This window comes from Balaenoptera physalus (genome assembly GCF_965194825.1).
Source record: "Balaenoptera physalus genome assembly, chromosome: 15".
NCBI classification, from domain to species: Eukaryota; Metazoa; Chordata; class Mammalia; order Artiodactyla; family Balaenopteridae; genus Balaenoptera; species Balaenoptera physalus.
Genome location: NC_138894.1, coordinates 56,499,824 through 56,519,401, shown reverse-complemented (window position 1 = coordinate 56,519,401; position 19,578 = coordinate 56,499,824). Strand labels below are relative to the sequence as shown.

The window sequence follows — 19,578 nt, the reverse complement described above, 5'->3', positions numbered from 1 at the left end:
ATAATTTTTAGAAAGTAATCTAGTAACATCTATCAAAATTTAAAAGGATTAAATTGCAGCTGGCTGATGGGTGGATGTGGGTTCATTATACAATGCCTTCTAATTTATTATATGTTTGAAATTTACAATAGTAAAGTTAAAAAATACACAAATATTTTAATCAAGCAATCTCAGTTTGAGAATATAGTCTAAAGAATTAAATACACCAGCATGCAGATGTATAAATACAGGATGCTTGTTATCACATTTTGAGGAGAAAAGAAAAAAGGACAACTTAAATGCTCGTTAACAGGGTTATGGTTGAATAAATTATTCAGCCATAATTGCACAATTTATTGGCCACCCTTAATTATGGCACACTTATAGCCTAGAATTTTAACAGAGTTAAAAATAGGAATTACAGAAAATTCTGTTGACCTAAAAGATGTCCATAATACATTAGGAAGTAGAAAACCAAATTTAATTCATAGAGTGTGCTTCTATTTTTCTATGGCAAGAGAGAAAAACAACCCTATATTTATATATGTTCATAGGAACATGGTGAAAGATGTATGAAAGATTCATGCCAAGCTGTTATCATTGGTTAATGAATGGAGATGGGAAAAAAGGAAAAAATAAAATCAAGTAGAAAAAATTAATTAAAAAATTTCAACAAACATGTATTGAGTAACAACAATTTACCAGGTACCGCATAAGGTGTTCATAACAACATACATAAGACAGCCGTGGGTTCCACCTTCTTAGAACTTTCAGTATATTTGAAATAAAACAGAAGATATAAGAAAACAAACAGGACAATTTTAAATTTAAAAAATTCAATGACACAAGAAGGCACAAAAATTGGGTGCTAAGAAAATAACGAGGGAGAGGCTTTACACAGGTCATCAGCAAAGGGCAGTCTCAGTAGAAGTTATTTGGAATGAGCCTTAAAGCAGAAGGATCCACGCCTTCCAGTGTGAACCCTGGAAAGCCAGCAAGGATTTCTCAAGAAATAAGATATGAGATAGGATGGCCTGAAGCTGGCAAGAACAGAATCAAGAAGACATATGGGAGAATCTGGAGAAAATCCATCTTTATCCCAGTCTTCTCTCAACCACATATTACATCAACTATTTTAGTATGGATACTATACTATTGTGAAATCTTACTTACGTGTTTCGTTTCTGTTGGGTTGTTTCTTCTCTTTCAGACTTCACTGCTAGTCCTTTGATAGCAGTCACAGGGTCCTGTGATTCTATTTCTCTTTTCCACCAATTCCCTCACCTACAAACATCTAATGAAAGCTGAACACATGAGCTGCACAATGTATGTTTTCTGACTGATTAGAGGAAGAGATTTTTGTAAGTTCATAAATTTTCAGGAGTGGACTGGGGTGGATATAACCATGAAGAAAATGTGAGAGATCTTTGATTTCAACGTTTTGAGTAAAGGTAATAAACAAGTGGGTAAAACATTGATGGTAATTACATACCTCTTTATAAAATACTTTTACCTCAATACTTTCCTAACTCCCACCTCCTATAACATCTTCAATAAAAGAAGTAAAGATGGTATTTATTTAATTAAGCCAGAAAGCACTTCTCTGCTTAAGTGAATTGGGATCAATGTGCACCAACGCAAGTATTGTATCTGCATTTACTTTCCCTATGCCTCCAAGTACAGGCTGCTTAATTCCAGTGACTAAGCACTAAGTTATTTAAAGTCCACCAAGTTAGCAGTCTTCAGTTTGATTTGTTTGGATGCCTTACTTATATTGACCTTATCTGATACCCACAGCACTACAAATAGTTGAGAGCTAATTTGGAGCTCTTTTCTCAAATTCAGCAGAGCAGTTGCAGAAGTTTCTAGGGTATTTTTTATTCCTGTTGCTATTTGAGTGAGAAAGTTGAAAAGGGCCTCATCAGTCAGGTCAAACTTTCCATAACTGTCAAGTAGAAGAAAGGCCATATAGGCAGTAATTGAGAAAGTCAGTTTCAAAGCTGGGGAGTGTGGAGATTCTACATGTGTTTTTCATAAAAATGTACCACATTTCAGAAAACGCAAGAGGAGCTATATTTTGAAATGGAGATGATACTATCCGTTATTGATCTCTACTCAACTAAACTCTTTGATAGCAAAACAGCTTCTTTTTCTGGGAGGTCATTGACTAAAACACCCGGAAATACATACACCCAGAAGTCACTTTTCTTAAGATGTATTTTACTTTTTTACATGTAGAAAGTTGAACAGTCGCTCTTTACACAAACCACGGGATTCATTCCAAGGAATCCTCAAGACTGGAACCTGGAATTTGAGGGAAACCTGGTTTATAGGAGGACAAAGGTGCCACTACGATTATAGCTGGAGTAATGTGGGGTGTGTATGTGAGTGTGTGTACACGCACGTGTGCATGTGAATATTGCTGCGTTCCTTCCAACTCTCTGACAGAAGTTGCTCCAGTCACCTTTATTTTCTCATAATTTATAGGTAAAATCAGGCTTCTGCAGAGCTCCAGGGAAGATTTCATAATACCTTGGGATTAACTTACTTAAATGTATTGCATTATTAAAACCCCCTTTGTTAACTTCCTCCCAAATGGTACACGGATTTACCCTTAGTAGATATAATAATTTCATGTGACTTAACTGTCAACTGATGCTCAACACGGCTACTATGCCTTCTGACTCACTGCAAGGCTGAAAATTTTTTCTTATTTTATTTATTTAGTTAGCAACTGTTACCTTTATTGAATTATTATTATACGGTAGGCTCTGGGCTGTGTACTTTACACACATTATTTAATTTTTTCCTCATAACAACTCGGTAGTTGTTATCATGACTTTACAGGAAAGGAAACTGAGTCTCAAAGAGGTTATGCTATGTATGCTTCCCAAGTGGCATAGCCAGGATTCAAACTCAGGTGTGTCTGTGGCTATTACAGTTTCATACATTCAACGTGTTGGCACTTATGACTGTAAAACCATTTGTTAGTATTCCCAAGTTTTCCCTTCCCTGTAGAACTGAACCCTTTAGGCCTCTCTTCTAAGCAGACGTCCATTTCCACCTCTTCCAGCCACATTCCACCACACCTCCTGCCATCTATCTGTCCTTTCCAGTAAAAGGAGTTTGCATTCCCACAGAGTCTTAGGAAAGCATAGCAAAAAAGTGGTAAAAAAGAATTTTTTTAGATTCTAGTCCAAGCACTGCCCCTAACTTACTGAGTGACCCTTAGCAATTCATTACCCTCTGCTTACATTCTTTCATCAGAGACATAATGGTGATACATTATTTATCTCCCAGGGTCCCTGTGAGGATCCCACCAGGTGGATAAATGTGCCAGTGCTCTGAGAAGGATAAAGTGCTGTGTAAAAAACAACGAGGGGGGCTTCCCTGGTGGCGCAGTGGTTGAGAGTCCGCCTGCCAATGCAGGGACACGGGTTCGAGCCCTGGTCCTGGAAGATCCCACATGCCGCGGAGCAACTGGGCCCGTGAGCCACAACTCCTGAGCCTGCGCGTCTGGAGCCTGTGCTCCGCAACAACAGAGGCCGCGATAGTGAGAGGCCCGCGCACCGCGATGAAGAGTGGCCCCCGCTCGCCGCAACTAGAGAAAGCCTTTGCACAGAAACGAAGACCCAACACAGCCAAAAATAAATAAATAAATAAGTAAATTTAAAGAAAAAAAAAAACAACGAGGGTCCGATTATATTTCCTGTGTCTTCCACACAAAAGGTATTGAATCGGCAGCCTTCCCAACAATGAGACAACTCTGTGATACGGACAGCACACACCATGGCTCAATCAGTTGTGGCAGTGACCACCACAGACACTATCTCCAAGAGGATCTCTGTATTCAGGGACTCCCCTTTCATGAATGGAGGCCCTGTCAATTCAGGCGGCAAAACAACCATTTATACCATGAGGCCTGTGGTTTCAGGCCATTAATTGTTAAGCTGCATGTGGAGCTTGTTTCTGTTTATCTGTGAAACATTCTGTCTTTACGGATCAGTGCTCTCTGGCTCCCGTGGTTGGAGGGAATTAAATTTCTCCTTCTTTCAGAATTTTATTATGAGATTTTATGTTTTTAGGCATTAAGAAATCAATCATCTAAGACCACTCTTTGGTAATACCTGACAGAAGGGCTTATTATCATGGAAATAACAACTCTTTTGATTAGGTTTTAGGGTTTCTTTCTAAAATTGTTAGGTCATTTCTTCTTGACCTCCTTCCTTCCCTGATCTGGAATTCCATGTTCTACTCTGGATGCAATCCACGGTAGAGTCTCTGTAGCAGAGTTGTATGCTGGGTCCTAGGGGCACTGCCTCTCACCCAGAGTTTCTGTATAGTGTTTATGTAAGTGCAGGTCATTCTGGGTAACAGGGCAGCATGCGGTTTTCCTGATTTGAAACTGGGTCTCCTCACTTTGGGTGATCATCTTTATATTCCTGTCGTGAAGCTATTGCTATCTCAATTTTCTTTTGTTGGGGAAAGTCACACTCTTTTTGGTGAAAGTGCAATAGCTAAGGTGAAAGATTAGACAGTTTCCCCACTGAGCCCATTAGAAGGAGGCATGTCAAGCCTAGAATTGGGAAATACGGAAGAAAAGCCATCCATCTTTGGGGGAGGGGGTGTGGCGGCTCTGCCTGGTTAAGTCATGCAGCCCAGAACGTTCCGAATATTTTAGGAGGCAGAGCAAGCAGATTACAATAGCACGCAGGAAAGCGAATCATTCCTTCTCTCAAAAGCTCTGTGGGGCAGCGACCTGCATTGTTTTCCTCCAAAACTAAGAATAGCAGATGACATGTGCCCTCTTCCCATCCTAGCAACCTACATCCATCCAAATGAAGCACTGCTCTTGTCTTACTAGCTTCATAGTGGCTACTGAGAAAAGTTTGATGCTGCTAGAATTCAGAAAAGAGTTCAAAAAGCTTTTTATTGTAGATGCTAAAGTGCCAATTACTAACATTTCCCCTTCTTGCCTGTGGCTATAGGTTTATTTCCATTTATAATATGGTTGACTCCTCAGTTAATTTGCTGGTACTACTAATAAAAGCTAAGTCATACTATCAAAGTTTCTAGGTGGCAGACTCAACACTACGGGCTTTACATGGATTGTCTCTTTCAGCATAACAACATCATGAGTATTTAACATCATTCATGTCATTTTGCAGATGTAAAAAGTCAAGTACACAGAGGTTCAGTGTTTTGCTTCTGATGACACAGCAAGTGGCTGAACTGGGACGTGAACTCAGTCTGCTTTCCAAAGTCTGGTCGATGAAATGTAAGATTTTAGTATGCTCAGAGAGGTGGTGACATTGCTCCTTCTCTTTCTATTAATTTTTTAAATTTAACTGATGGCTTCTGGCTGTATTGGCATCTTTAATACATCCTTTTCTTAACCTGGCAATTTCATAAAGTACTCTTGTCTTTCTTATTACCAATGCCAGGCTTCTTATAATACTGAGGGTGGGTAAGGAGCTACTAATGATGAAAGTGATCTGACCAACAAGTCAGATGACATGAGATGAGACCTGCAGACTAAAGCCTATTGTAGCATTTGCTGGTCTTTGAAGCACGTGAACCAACAAAGAAAGCGTATTGGCTCTTCACGGGGGCAGCATGTCCTGTAGTGCAGTATTCAGAATATGCCGCTTTACCTCTGATACCATCTGAGGAAATGTAATTAATAAATACCAAGAAAACTCCACAGGAAACCAATTTCATTATCAACGCAGATATTGGACACAAATTACAAGAGAACATGGTTTCACTCTTCCTGCATTTCATGTTTCCATAAGAGGTAGACTTACCCTTTATTTTTCTAAAGCTCTGCCGCATTTCTTCCTTCAAGGTTGGTGAATATTTCAAAGCACGGCAGTGTATCTCATTTTCTCCTTCCAAAGCTCAACAGGACACGTCACGCTTTAGAAAGGCTCTTATGGCATTTTAGCATTTTCTAATAAGGACTTGTGAAAGGTTATTAATGTTTTAAGGCTGGATACATGTAGGCTGCCTAGAAATTTATGGTATACACATGACTGAGTAGATTTTTTCTGTTAATTACTGTAGGACAGTTCTGTATTAGCAGTCATGCACTTTTTGCAAACTTTCTTTTCTTTTTTAATTTTTTTTGGCCACACCGTGTGGCATGTGGGATCTTAGTTCCCCGACCAGGGATCTAAACCCATGCCCCCTGAAGTGGAAGAGTGGAGTCTTAACCACTGGACTGCCAAGGAAGCCCCTGCGGACTTTCAGGTAAATGTCTAATCTAACTCAGCAAACTCACTTACTTGCTAAGTAATTACTGTAAGTGGCCAAGCACAGTTAGTTTACATGTGTGAATAGAGCCCGCTCTCTCTAACAGCAAAAGGGACTGTACCCATTTTCCACCCAGATCTGGAAATCTGTCTGCCTTGTGAGGGGCCTCACTACAAGTCAGGATAATGGGTTCACTGGCACAGGCTACTGAGCCTCAAAGACGCTAAGTAACTTCCCCAAGACCAGGAAGAGCTGCAACTCGAGCTAGTTCTATCTGACTCCAAAGTTACAATCACAACTCACTCCCTGTTGCATATCACAATTCTCACAAAATGCTCTTCAAGTTTTTCCAGTGTGGGGCAATGATCCACTCCATTATACTGTTAAACAAAAATGATCAAATCATAGGAAGGTGAAAATCGTTCACGTTAAGTAAAAATGGCTGTGCTCTGAAAACAAACAGAAACCATATTTCGTTTGTTATTTTGTTTTCTACTGATCTCCTGGTAGGAACAAATTTTGGTAAAGGAAATCAGTTGCCTGAAAAGGTGGAATTGCCTTCACTGACCAAGACCTTAGGCTTGGGCAAACTTGAGACAGGCTTCTTCCTGCCTCTAGGGCCCTGGCCTCTCTTTCCTTAGAGCATTTACTTTAGAAAACTGGTAAATCCAAATTCCTTCTCTACCTTTGATGTGTAAATATTTTTAAAGCTTCGTTTCAGTGTTATAACCCAGGACTATTTTTCTCAAGGACCTAGGAGCCCTCACTTTGAAATATAACCTTCAAGGAAGATAGCTCCCCATCTTCCAATTTCTGTGGGGAAAATAGGAGCCTACCTTGAGGGGGTACATGTTACTCCAACTCATAAAGCTACCTTCAGTCTTGAAGATATTTGAAGGAAAGGGTTTATTCTTCCTTTGGGTGAAGCCAATCAGCCGACACAGAAGGTCTATGGTCTATGATCCCTCCACCCCAGCTCTTAAAAACCTTCCAGTTTTGGTTTGTTTTGTTTTTCACAGTGAATTGAGCTCAGATTGAATTTTGGGCTCCTTCTACCGCAATCTTCTTGAATAGATCTCCCTTGTCTGTTTAATTTTGTCCAATGTAATTTTTGTTTTGACATTACTGTTCTCAGAAAAACAGGGGAAGAAGTGCAAATGATGTCTAATGTCTTTCTTCCATTTTAACCATACAGCATTTCATTTTTATTCCAGTTGTCTGGAGAATTAATATGGAAAAAAGCAGTTCTTCCACCAGCATGTCACACACTGAAAGCCACCTAGCTCATCAGAGCCCAAACTCCAGATGCCCTGTCCTGCACCTACATGATTAGCTAGGCCCTCGCCACTGACTCTGGTCTGACTCTGCTCAGGAGATGCTCTAGGTGTTTCCAAAAATGGAGCACTCATTACTGCTGTTTTTCTGGCTGCACCTCAAAACTCCCCATGTTAACAGCGATGTGTTGGCTATTACAGGCTAATTAAACTCGCTTTTGAATAATTACATAATAAATGCCCCAAATTTAAATGTAGCACAAAATTATCTTCTAATCAGGCTCTAAAAAATATGATCTAATAAGTAATATATTCCTTTAAATGACTGTGATTACTTATTTAATAAAAAGATGCACCTGGTTCAATATACATATCTTTATTCCTAATGTGGTTAATGGGATCAGTTCAACAGAAATCCTTTGATCTTTTCTCAAAATAGCACACTGGAAAACCACATGAAATTGCACAGTAATTGCAGCAAATTTAGCCTAATGAATAGTAACACATGTAAAGGACCTTTTGCCATCAAATTTAAATTTATGCCAGCCATGGAAATTATTTAAATGAACATTTAAAAAATTAATCTTATATTTGTGAGGTGCCTGAATTCTAAAAGAACAACCTTCTGCATTCCAAGAAATTAAAACCCCACTTCTCCTAAACTAGAGAGCGTATTCTCTCTCTCATATTACAAAAAGTAACTTAATCTCTCTGAATCTCCCTAGCTATGAAAATATTTCAGTTTGGCCAAATAATGAAATAGAATAATGTTTACAAAGTACTAAGAACAATGATGAACACAGAATAGATCTTCACTAAATATTAGTTGTTATTGTGATCTATCATTACTCATGTAACCTGAACCCTGATCAACTGACAGGCAACCAACAGTATTTTCTGAGGGGCTGTACTGATGACCTCATCCCCATTGGTTCAACTAATGTTTAAGAGCTTGCCCCCCAAATGACATTCCTTTTCTTCTCCTATAACTACACCAGTTTTTTAAATTATTTAATAGAACTTTTCTTTTTCTCCTTTGACAAAGGTTTAACTGATTTGAGAGTGGCCCAATATTCTATTAGCTACCACCTGCCCACACACATACACAAAGAGAACAGACATGTTATTCCAAGCATTATACATCTAAGAGGAAATTGTCCTTCCTAAATAGGGCTCCCAGGAAACAAGAAGCTGATACTGTTCTCTTTGTGACAAATGACAAACTAGTTTTTCATCAGAAGTTCCCACACCAAAGAGGGTCATTATCTCCATTTAGGTCTCAGATATCAACATACAAATCACCTTTTCAAATTTCTTCAGGAGTTTTGAGAAAAGGATGTATTTAGAAGAAGTCCTCAAAATCAAGATGTACTGACATGATTAAGGGTCACTGTGGAACTTCAGTGGTTTGTAGTGTTGCCATTTTGTCAATTTATTAATAAATCAAAGCAGTCTATCTTACAAAAACGTATGTTCCTGTGAAAAAAGAAGTCTTGGAAAATATTTATATTTATATAATACACATAGTAATAACAGCAAACACTCATGTAGCACTTACTATGAGCAAGGCCTTGTTCTATAACATGCTTTCCATACATTAATTCATTTAATCTAACAACCATGTCTCTAGGCTGAGGGAAAAGCACAGAAGGAGCAAGTGTTTCTGAGAAAAAGCGTGAAGGAAAAGTCATCCACTTTGTCACACGTGCAGGCAGCTGAAACCTGGCGTTTTAGGGCGAGGTTGGCCTGTGACCTAGTTACCAATGGCTGCTTCTGATTTCCACCTGTCGACTAAGAGTTGGGGTTCAATGAGACCCCCTGGATTGAACAGCCACCCTCTCATATTCTAAAACACTGTTTATACCAATGTGAAATTGTCATCTGATGCGAACCACACAGGACAGTGTGGCTGGAATCAAGTATAACTGAGTTCCACGTGTTCCCACCCGGGGGGTTGTTCCTGATCTAGTTTCAACATGTACAGTTCCCATCAGGAGGCCTGAGTGGTTTCATCAGTTGCCCACCCATGTTCAGCCAGGAAAAGTAACAGCATTATGTAAAAGGGAAAAATAGCTTGAATATTCTTTTTCATATAACTGAATTAGGAAGCAGAAAAGCCACCATTTATGCTCTACTTTATGCCAGGCATTGCAGTAGATGCCTTACATATATTAGTTTTAATTCTTGTAACAACCTGAAAAACAGGTGATATTTTAATGTCAAAGATAAAGAACCTGTTCATCATAAAGAATAGCTGAAAAAGCATCTGGGGTAGAATGAAAGATGTCCTTTTGTAAAATGGAACCGAAGGTGCAGTTTCTATTTTTTTCTCCCAGAGTTTAACAGAGCAGTGGGTGTGCAATAGTTCTCAACATGATTCAGTCAATGGTGAAACTGACAATCCACCAAATATATAATGTCCCTCTTCGTTAAGAGATCTGGGTGGAATTACATGGCAATTCAAATTTATCAAGCACTTCATAAAAGGTATTAAGTTACTTGTGTTCAAGAAGAGGCCAGATTTTTCCTGTTTGATTCATTAATAGCCTTAGGAAAGCACCTAAGTGATAAGCATAGCACATTTTCAGAGAAGAAGAAATTATTTTTGGAAGAGTTTTGGGTCACGGTGATTAGAGAAACTTCATATGTAAATATTCAGGGAGACTGAGAGACATTAGTGTGAAATACACAGAAGATTTGGGCAGTCTACCTGTAAAAGTAATTATGCATCTCCTTACAAAAATATCTGCTTTCACTTGCTTAAGGAGTAGCAAAAGTGTATAGTAGGCATATCCAGTTCTAAATATTTAACCCAATATATTACTTTCCTAAAAAGTCAGTTTCCCAAAATACAACCTGCTGATCTCTATCATGATTTTTATCGAGATATATCTAACAGTATCCAAAGTCTAATAACATCAGCGACTGCAATTTTTGATCATGTTATTTTACATTTGTGTTCAAGACACAAAGCAAGTATGAAAAAAGCTATTTAAGAGAACAAGTACGTAGTACATTAAGAAACAAAGACCTGGAGGAGGGCTATCCTAGCAGAAAACAATATTCAGATTATAAGAGGATAACAAAAACGACTCTTCAACTGCAAAAAAACAGTTGGAAAATAGGAAAAAAAAATCATATGAACTAAGAATTTCACAGGAAGTTGTCACACAAACAGAGCCAATTATGCCAAAAGAGCAACACTGCATGAATTATTAAAGATGGGCATGAAAAAAAATTATAGGGAATTGGATAGAAAAATCCAATGTAGAAAAGAGATCACGCTTACAGAATGTAATACAGAAAGGGAAACCATTCATGGACTACACTATCAAGATACCATCTAGGGGAGGTAAGATCACAAGAAAAGCCTACAGTGGAAGATGCCATTAAAGCAACAGAATCTGAAGTTTAAGCCTTAAGAGGAATTGATGAATTGGAAACTAGAGAGTAAGGAAAGAAACACTGAGGATGAGAAGTTAAACTAGCCTTGGTACAAGAGTGTTGTAGCTGTCATCAGATGGGGTCAGTAGCTGCTGTGTCTTGTATATCAGACAGCAGACTTTGGGGCTGTGGAACAAAATTAAAATTCATGCAACAAATCTCGTGTGGAACAACACAAACAGAGTTCCTGCTTCACGGAGCTTTTCTTCTTGCGTGGCGGGGATGCAAGCTATATGTTAATACACAAGTAACAAATAGAAAAGTAAACACGATTCTTTCAGATAAGTGATAAATTAGTAAAGAAAAGAGGCAGAAAGGATATCTGGAGTGTGGTTATTAACAAGCTGCTCCTCACTTTCCATGGTGTTATAATATTTAACAAAGCCAGGTGAATAAAAAGGAGAGGAGGATGTCAAAATGGTTAAAAAAAAAAAAAAAAAAAGTAATCTTTCTCTTTCTTTCTCTCCTCTTTACCCACCCACACCATCCTGTACTTAGGGCCGGCGTCCCCAGAGAAAGGGAGAGACAGTAAACTAGTCTATAAGGAATGGTTAGTAAGACCTAGAAGCAATGGCTAGAAGAACTGGATCATTTAACTGTGCTCAAGAAGGAAAAAAAAGTGACAATTTTAAGTGCAATTAGACTTCTTACACTGGAGTTACTAGGTGCTCAAAGTGAGGACTGTATATAAAGAGGATGATAGCCTCCACTCAGACAGCAGAAGAAGGATTCAGCCCAGAGGAAAACCAGCCAGTACTATAGTTAGTAAGAACCTATATTGTTTTCAGCACTGTGTTAATGGAGTGGAAAAAACTGAAAAAGTATCAACTGCTCTCACGCTAACTGGGAAAACAAAAGCGAATATAAATACAAATATAGACACACACACATATCAATGTGTAACAAACACCAGACCCCAGTTATGAATGATCCATGCTGGAAGATCTTAGAGAAGCTACGAAAAAGACAGTCATGGTTGGGCACGTGAGAATAGGAGAAATGGGGAAAGCAGAAATTTGAGGGAGGGAGAAGGCAAATAGATGGACTGATGTCATGGACAAAAAGGCAGTAACTTTTTTTTTTTTTTTTTCCTTTTTGACTAACACAGAGAGAATGAGAATACCAATGAAAACAAAAGCAGGACTTTGACAAAGTGGTCCAGGATGGTATCATGAAGGGACCACATCTGTCTAGACAACCAAAAGGGAATGGTGTAGAGATCAAGAAACTGGAGGAATCGAATGGATGATATCAGATTATATCAGATCACCTTCTAATAACTGTGTATGAAAGATGGTTCTGGAGGCTGAGAATTTTGATATGTGAGGTGGAGGTGAGAGAAAGAAACACGAGAAGACAACCAGGATGGACCTCCCAAACCTTCTCCTGCTGAGAGATGACAGCTGAGCTTCTGCTCCTCACTGGCACTCAGTAGCTGCTCTAAGTGCTGAGAGTAAGTAGCTATAATCAGTGGGGGGACGGGGGTGGAAGTGATATTCAAAAGGAGATATAAGATATGCATCCTGAACCATTTTTAATCCAAATATCAGAACGAGTAGATTAAAATGATATTCTTCACAAGAATCCCAGATTAGTTATTTTACTGTGACATGAAGTTCTCCTGTGGTTATAGGTGACATCTACAGAGGTCATGAGTTATCCAACAGTGGTTAGTCCATATCTACCTCAATGGTTTTGTTAACCTACGCTACACAAGACAATTACTGAATTTTAAGAAACACTGCTTACAAAGGAAACTAATGGAAATGACCCTAATCCTTGGTATCACGAATATTTGGAATCAAACCCAGGCTCTGATCCATTCATTTTCAGGGTCCACAGCCACTGCTTGATGGTACAGGGCTGCAGGAAAGCAGTACTGATGTGTTAGTCACACCATATCACAAAGAAGGAGAAGAAACTATGCATCACCTAGAGTGAAAACACATCAACTTGAATTTTAGGGAGACATTGGAAGACTCAAACATTTCTCTATTAAATGAATCAAGGACTGACTGTACCTGCTGTTTGTTTTACTATTGCCATAATACTGTCACTTCTGAAATTCAGAAATTTATCACTTAAGATAATTTGCTGGCAGAGTGAGGGGTGGGGACTTTTTGTCAGTAGAAAGGTCAAATAATTTTCCAAAATGCAATGCAATTTTTAAACTTCTTACTTTTATTATGGGTGACCCAAGAAAGATCCCCGTATATGGTTATACTGAAAATTATATCATGAGCTAATGGAATGTGAACAGTAAGGTACCAGCCTTGTGTGCTGTCCCCCACTGCTTTTTCTGGAATACATAATCTTGGTGGGTTTTGTTTTAAAAATTATTGTTTTCAATAAATGTGGGGAAATGTACCCACGTAAAAAGTAAGAGCTCTTATCTCACAATGAGGCATTTTTTCATAGGGTGGACTTCTAGACATAAATGCAAAGATCTTCTAGGGACTATAGCATGCAACAAAGATTTACAGTAAAGCAAAGAAAGTAAGAAAAAAAGTCGACTAACCTAACCCACCTGAGCTCGGCTCACAGGGGTCAATGTCCTCGTCATCGCTGGGACACTCTGCTGAGGCCACAAGGATGTCATCTGTGGTCTGTAAAAGAATCACAGTCAGTAGATTAATTTAAAGGGACCTAACAGATCTTTTCATCTTTGTCTCATGGACTAGTAAAACACCACTTGTGTTTACCTGACAGATCGAGAAACCAAATTCAATTATTTCCCTTCCTGAGGACACAGAGCTTACATTCTTCAACTTATTTTGGATCCCTCATAGAAGAATTGGCATATGTGTGAAAACTTGATTCTAGCTTATTTTACATGAGGATATGGAAACGGTGGTAGCCAACTTGTAGATACCCATCCTTTTAACTACACAGGGAAGCTGCACACAGGAGCAGACAGAGGTTTAAAACAGCCTGGCAGAAACAGATGATTTGAAATTTATTACAGCCCTGGAGTGCTACAAGGTTTGCATCAGTAGGCTTTATGCAGTACTTGTGCTTGGCTTCCTAAAAGCAGAACAACTATACAACCTTTTATATTCATGACCAGGTAGAATTTGATGTATCTTTGAGATATAGCTTGTCTTTATTAGGAAACACAGATTAAACAGAGAATATCTTTCACTGATGCAAAAAGGGAAGCAAATATAGTCCATTGAAGGTATTTTTTAAAATTTGTGTTGAGCTTTCACGCTTATTACAAAGTTCTCATCTTTGTAATATTCAGATAGCAGGTATTGTTTCCCCATTGTCCTTTCCATCATTAAGGTTTTAGAATAAATGAAGAGTGTATTGGGGGGATGATATTTTACAGCAAATAGGATAGAGGTGACAGTTTTCTTTTTGACATTCTAGTTGCTTCATTGCACTTACAGCAAAGAAGATAACCGTCACTGTAATAAAAAGCAGAGTGTGTAAAACCTAGCAGTTAGTCACATAATCAACACATTTACAAGCATCAAAGGTTGTTCTTTACTACCGCTTATAAGCAGCAATAAACTCAGCACAGATATTGCATGGAAACTGTGAAGGTTTGCATCAGATTTGGCTAATGCTAAGGTAATACAGAGAGAATTCAAGGTACAAGAAGGAAAATATCTCATTACATCGGCTAAGGATTAAGGAGATTATAATTGTTTAGATGATACTCAGAACTGCCACACTGATGAAGTCCTTATTGAAAAGTAGAATTACAATAATAAAGGTCTTAAATTAAAGAAAACTCAGATATATGATATGATATACTTTTATTAAGGGAGTGTCTAATAGTCAGAGGGTAAAGTATAAATATATAAAATGTTAAGAGAATTGCATTATTTTGAAAAGTGGAGACAAGGGATGATGCACGTTTGTGGCAAAATTAGGCTCACAAGTGTTTCAAGTACAAGGTCTTTAATTAATCAAGAATAAAGAATTTGTCCAGATGCTAGTGCTTCACAATATAACTTTAAATAAATGCAAGCATTTAATAGTATTTTGAGATGGTTTCATGTTATTCTGCTCTTAATTCCTCTAACACAGTTGGGAGACTGAATTCATTTATTTTGCTGCTGCCATTTTAAAAGAAGTTCAAATACCAGTTTTCCTGGAATTGTAACTGTTAACGCCAGTGATAGCCACTAGCAATTGGTGTGATGGTCACGTAGGTATCGTTCATTACAGTGAGCTTTAAAAGGCAAGAATACATGCTCCTTCTGGCACGAGCACATCTTGCAGGATAACATCCAAACTGACTTGATAATAACAAGTTATTGGATTATGAGGTCTGGCAGGTCAATTGTTCCAACTCGCCCCAGAGCTGATAATCTGTTTTTTAAAAGCCAACTTCAAGTGGAAAGCTACCTTTGTTTGAAAACCACAGGGGATATTTTTTAAAGTTAATTTCATGGTTACAAGAGAATTTCTCATTTTCCTTGAGGAATTTTTGTTCTTGGTGGAGGTGGGGAGGAGGATGTGGATAAATTCTTTAATCTAGTTCTTCTCACCCTGGCAGTGATGTTGTCCCCTCTCCCCTCCTCCACCTGGGAAGACATCTGGCAATGTCTGGAGACATTTTACTTGTCTCAGCTGGGTTGAGGTGGGAGTGGGTGAGCTACTATTGGCGTCTAAAGAGTGGACACCACGGATACTGCTAAAAAATCCTAAAACGTCCGTGACAGCCTTCCCACAGCAAAGAGTGATCTGACCCAAATGACAATAGCGCAGAAGTTGAGAAACTCTGCTCTAAAAGCTTCAAAACTGTTCTGTACCTTGTTTTTCTCATCTGAAAAAAATGGAGAGCATAGTCACTGTTGTGGTAAAGATTAACTTAGAACATGAAAAGTACCTAGTATAGGACCACCTTTTAAATATTTATAAAAGTTGTGATACTACCAACATTACTGTTGTTTCACGAATGGAACACCAATTTAATATTTTTGCACTATATTTATAAATAATATAATTTTAGACATGAAACTGGAAGTTGTACATGTGAATTATTCTCAACTTTAGATCTCATGTTAGCTTTTATATCAAAATACAGTAGCTCTATGGGTACTTTGTTGAACTAAGTTTCCATCTTTTGCTGCCTAGGTTCAAATTCTGAATTAGAAGTCAAACATCGAATATAAATAATAAAGGTTGCTTCCTAAAAGAAATTCATGGACTAGAAATGTGTAACTCAGTGTAGTGTTTCATGCAGACTAAGTTATTTAGGCTGCAAAGTTAAATTTTGTTTTAAAAGTGGACCTAATTTTTAAATTCAACAGCCTTTCCGAACAATTCCACAGCAAACAGAAAGTGTTAGAATGTTCTCAGTGTTATCTTTCACAAAACACAGTACCTAAAATAACAAAAGATGTCATACAATAAACAATACCTCCTATAGCCTTTTACAGTAGGAAAAATATCACTGTACAAATTCGACCCTATTGTACAACTATATTTTGGTTTTTAATGCACTTTTCCTGATAAAATGAATACACATTTTTTTCATATTTTTCTCTCAGAAATTAAAATCCAGCAATAGCCTTGTGAAAAAATGCCTTGATAGAAATCATCACTGTATGAAAAATCAAGAAGTGGCTCAAGTATAGGAAGAAAAATCAAATTTCACTTCATTTCAGAGGCTAAATTAACGAAACAATTTTCTAGCCAAAGCTGTGTAATTTAAATTTAATTCACTGTGTTTGGAACTGCCTCCCTATGACATGCTGTTGAAGAAACTCAAATATGTTACATTAATCAATTCTATTCTTCAGTATACTTTTCCCTGATGTTTATAACCTTTTTCAGAAAAGAGACAACCTGCTGAAGGAGACAGAATAGTGATCGAGCAAAAGCATTAGCTTTACATAACCGTCCATTTAGATAAGGGTCCCTAACTGCATTCAACCACTCACAGGTCAAAGTGCATGCTGATCTTCCCTAATTCAGAGTGGTCTGGACATTTTCATGGCAAACACCTGTTCTTGTTCAGAATGTCTACTGAAACTGCTTAGGTCTCCTTACCTTTAGGGGAAAAAAATGATTTGCACACAATTCAGGAAATAAAGGCACTGAAACTTAATTCACATGTTATATGGATAAACACCAACCTGTATAGGGTAGGAAAATTTAATCAGAACGGGGGAGAAAGGATGTTCTTAATGTACAGTAAGAAGTTAGACCAGTTTTTTTAATGTCCAGGGTTATTAGGCAGAGACCACTTGGTGGGTTAGAAAGTAAAGAAACACTGATGTATTTTTGTTCTTTATATTTTTGTTCTACAGAGAGCCTTTTTCCCCACCACCACCTTTAATGGTAGAATTTGCTGCACATTGACTTTTTTGAATATAGCACAATTGCATATCTGTGTGCTAAAAAGACATGATGAGAGGATAGATAAACTTAGTCTGTAATATTATATCCTTGCTAAGACTAGAATTCCTAGACCTTATTCCTCATGGTAAACAGCTTTGCTGAAGACTGGTAAATTCTGATGAAAAGACCCACAAGAAAACTCTACCAGGACAAATCTGCTTTGTGAGAAAAAGAACATATTCCAACTGTGCAAAAGGATGTCCATTATGAATCTGATGCCCACAAAGAAATTCTTGATTTACTCTAAAATTTCGATTGAAACTTTGTTTCTAAACAGCAACAGTCTATCCAGCTCTACATCCAAATACAATGTAAAAAAAATAATTGTCTCAAGCAATGGCGGTCACTTGTGTAACAGTATTTAGCCTAATCTCTCACTGCTGTGATGGACATTTATACTGAGCTGCTTGAGACAACTGATGGACTGAGTATGGTGCTAGCTGACATGTGATATGTTTGGCTAATTGACGGACACTTGTTCTGATACTTTTGTCTAAGTGAAGCTGCTCTGGAAGAGAGAGAACATTGACGTCTGCCTTTCAGCACTGAATCTGATAGTCTTCCTTATCAGATTTATTGCCTGATGTGTTTTCTTGAAAAAAAAAAAAAAATACCAGGATTCACAATTAGTGACACGAATTCCTCAAGCTGGGTCTGAACCATTGCACTGATAACCTATGGGGCAAGAAGTTTCTAGGAGGTAGGGAAGTCACAATTTTCACCAAAAGGAAAAACTGCAAAAAAAATAACCCAATTGTAATACATATATAGAATTCCCAGACAGTGGGTCAATTTGATCAAATCAAATCACTAAACAAATATGTCAAATTGGTAATTTTAGTTAATCCTATTAAAAATGTAGAAGGAATTTAGAGACTTTGCATAGATTCTATGGTAGTTTCCATTGTCTCAGTGAAGCTTTTCGTTCTTATTTGTCATTTGTTTCTCTGAGTTGCAGATGCCACATAAAGATATCAGTCCCATGCTCACTAATCTAATAAAAATAAAAATAAAAAACTGAGATCCAATACATGAAGGATGAATTTTAGCTCCAGCACATGAGTAACAAAGAATATGAAGATCAATTAGTCACCAACAAATTAGTCACTCATCTATCCATAGCATTTTCTGGTGGGCACAAAATATGGTCACTACCTAACAAGGCACAAATCGTGATTCCTACCTGCAAATAACTTATTGTGCCCATTCTATTCTAAAGCAGAAGAACAAATCACTCATTAATACAAATAACAAAATCAATTCTAATAGCTTATTTTGATTTAAATTTAACAGTGGTCCCATATCTACTACTTCATTAAATATTCACCAACGACACACTTACGCAGAATGCAGGTGGAGGTGCTATTATTCTGAGTGTTACAGTTAAGTGCCTGCTCAAAAAAATACCCATTTGTATACTCATTTACCCAATTTGAATGTTTGAACAGTGGCATTCATGAATATTTAGGGCAAAACTGAAATATCCCTGAAAACGGCCAGCTTTCACATTTCTTTAACGTTTTTTTTCCTCAGTTGATGCCTTAGGTTATTACAAAAAGTGACCAGAAATCAGCTGTCTGCTTGGAAATAGACAGACTTGAAAGCCATTCAATTTTCTTCAGAATTTTCCTAACTGTTTAAAATGTATGCAATGGTTTCAGAACAGTGCAAGTGAGTTGGATAGAAAAACTCACCATGTAAAGAGGACACAAATATCTTACTCATTCTAACATGCATTTTCATATGCATTTGATAGTGGTCATCCTAACAGGAAAAACTCTAAGGGGAAGATAGGGATATGGAAATAATGCCACAGAAAAATGAAATTATGAGAGAAAGAAATGAACTGAATTCCTGCTTAATGAAACAAAAACATATTTTTGCAAAGTTATGCAAAAGAGTAAACCTGCAAAATAAAAACCTGGTGTCAGGAAGCTTGAAATTAAATTTATCTTTTTTAAAAAAAGATAAATTCTTATCTTTCTTTGAGCTACTAAATGACCTCTATGCTCATACTGCATTTCCATTTTTAGCCAAAGCAAATAGGAGAGCTGGCCAAAGAAAAAGTTAAAGTGAAGTTTAAATTTTCAGGGAGGATTTGGAATATCTATTCTCTTGGATTCTCATGAGTTAGAATTTGGGAGTGTAAGACCTCCAAAGAATGCTGGTAGTGATGTGGAGATGCTGAAAGGGAAACTAGAATATGCATGTGATTGAACGTGCTCCCTCTCTGTTTGTTTTGTTTTTGAACAAAGCCCTTTCTGAA

General features: G+C 37.7%; 1 protein-coding gene across 27 annotated transcripts in view; it reads right to left on the bottom strand.

Moving 5' to 3' along the window:
• NRXN1 (neurexin 1) overlaps positions 1-19,578 on the bottom strand; it is a 1,120,109-nt gene that overhangs the window by 12,932 nt on the left and 1,087,599 nt on the right. For 15 of the 27 annotated variants that reach the window (XM_082427614.1, XM_082427611.1, XM_082427634.1 and 12 more), the window contains one exon: positions 13,471-13,558. In XM_082427614.1, coding sequence (XP_082283740.1) covers positions 13,471-13,558 — 88 coding nt within the window. The remainder of the gene's footprint in view (positions 1-13,470; positions 13,559-19,578) is intronic. The other 12 variants (XM_082427616.1, XM_082427619.1, XM_082427621.1 and 9 more) reach the window with 1 other exon arrangement.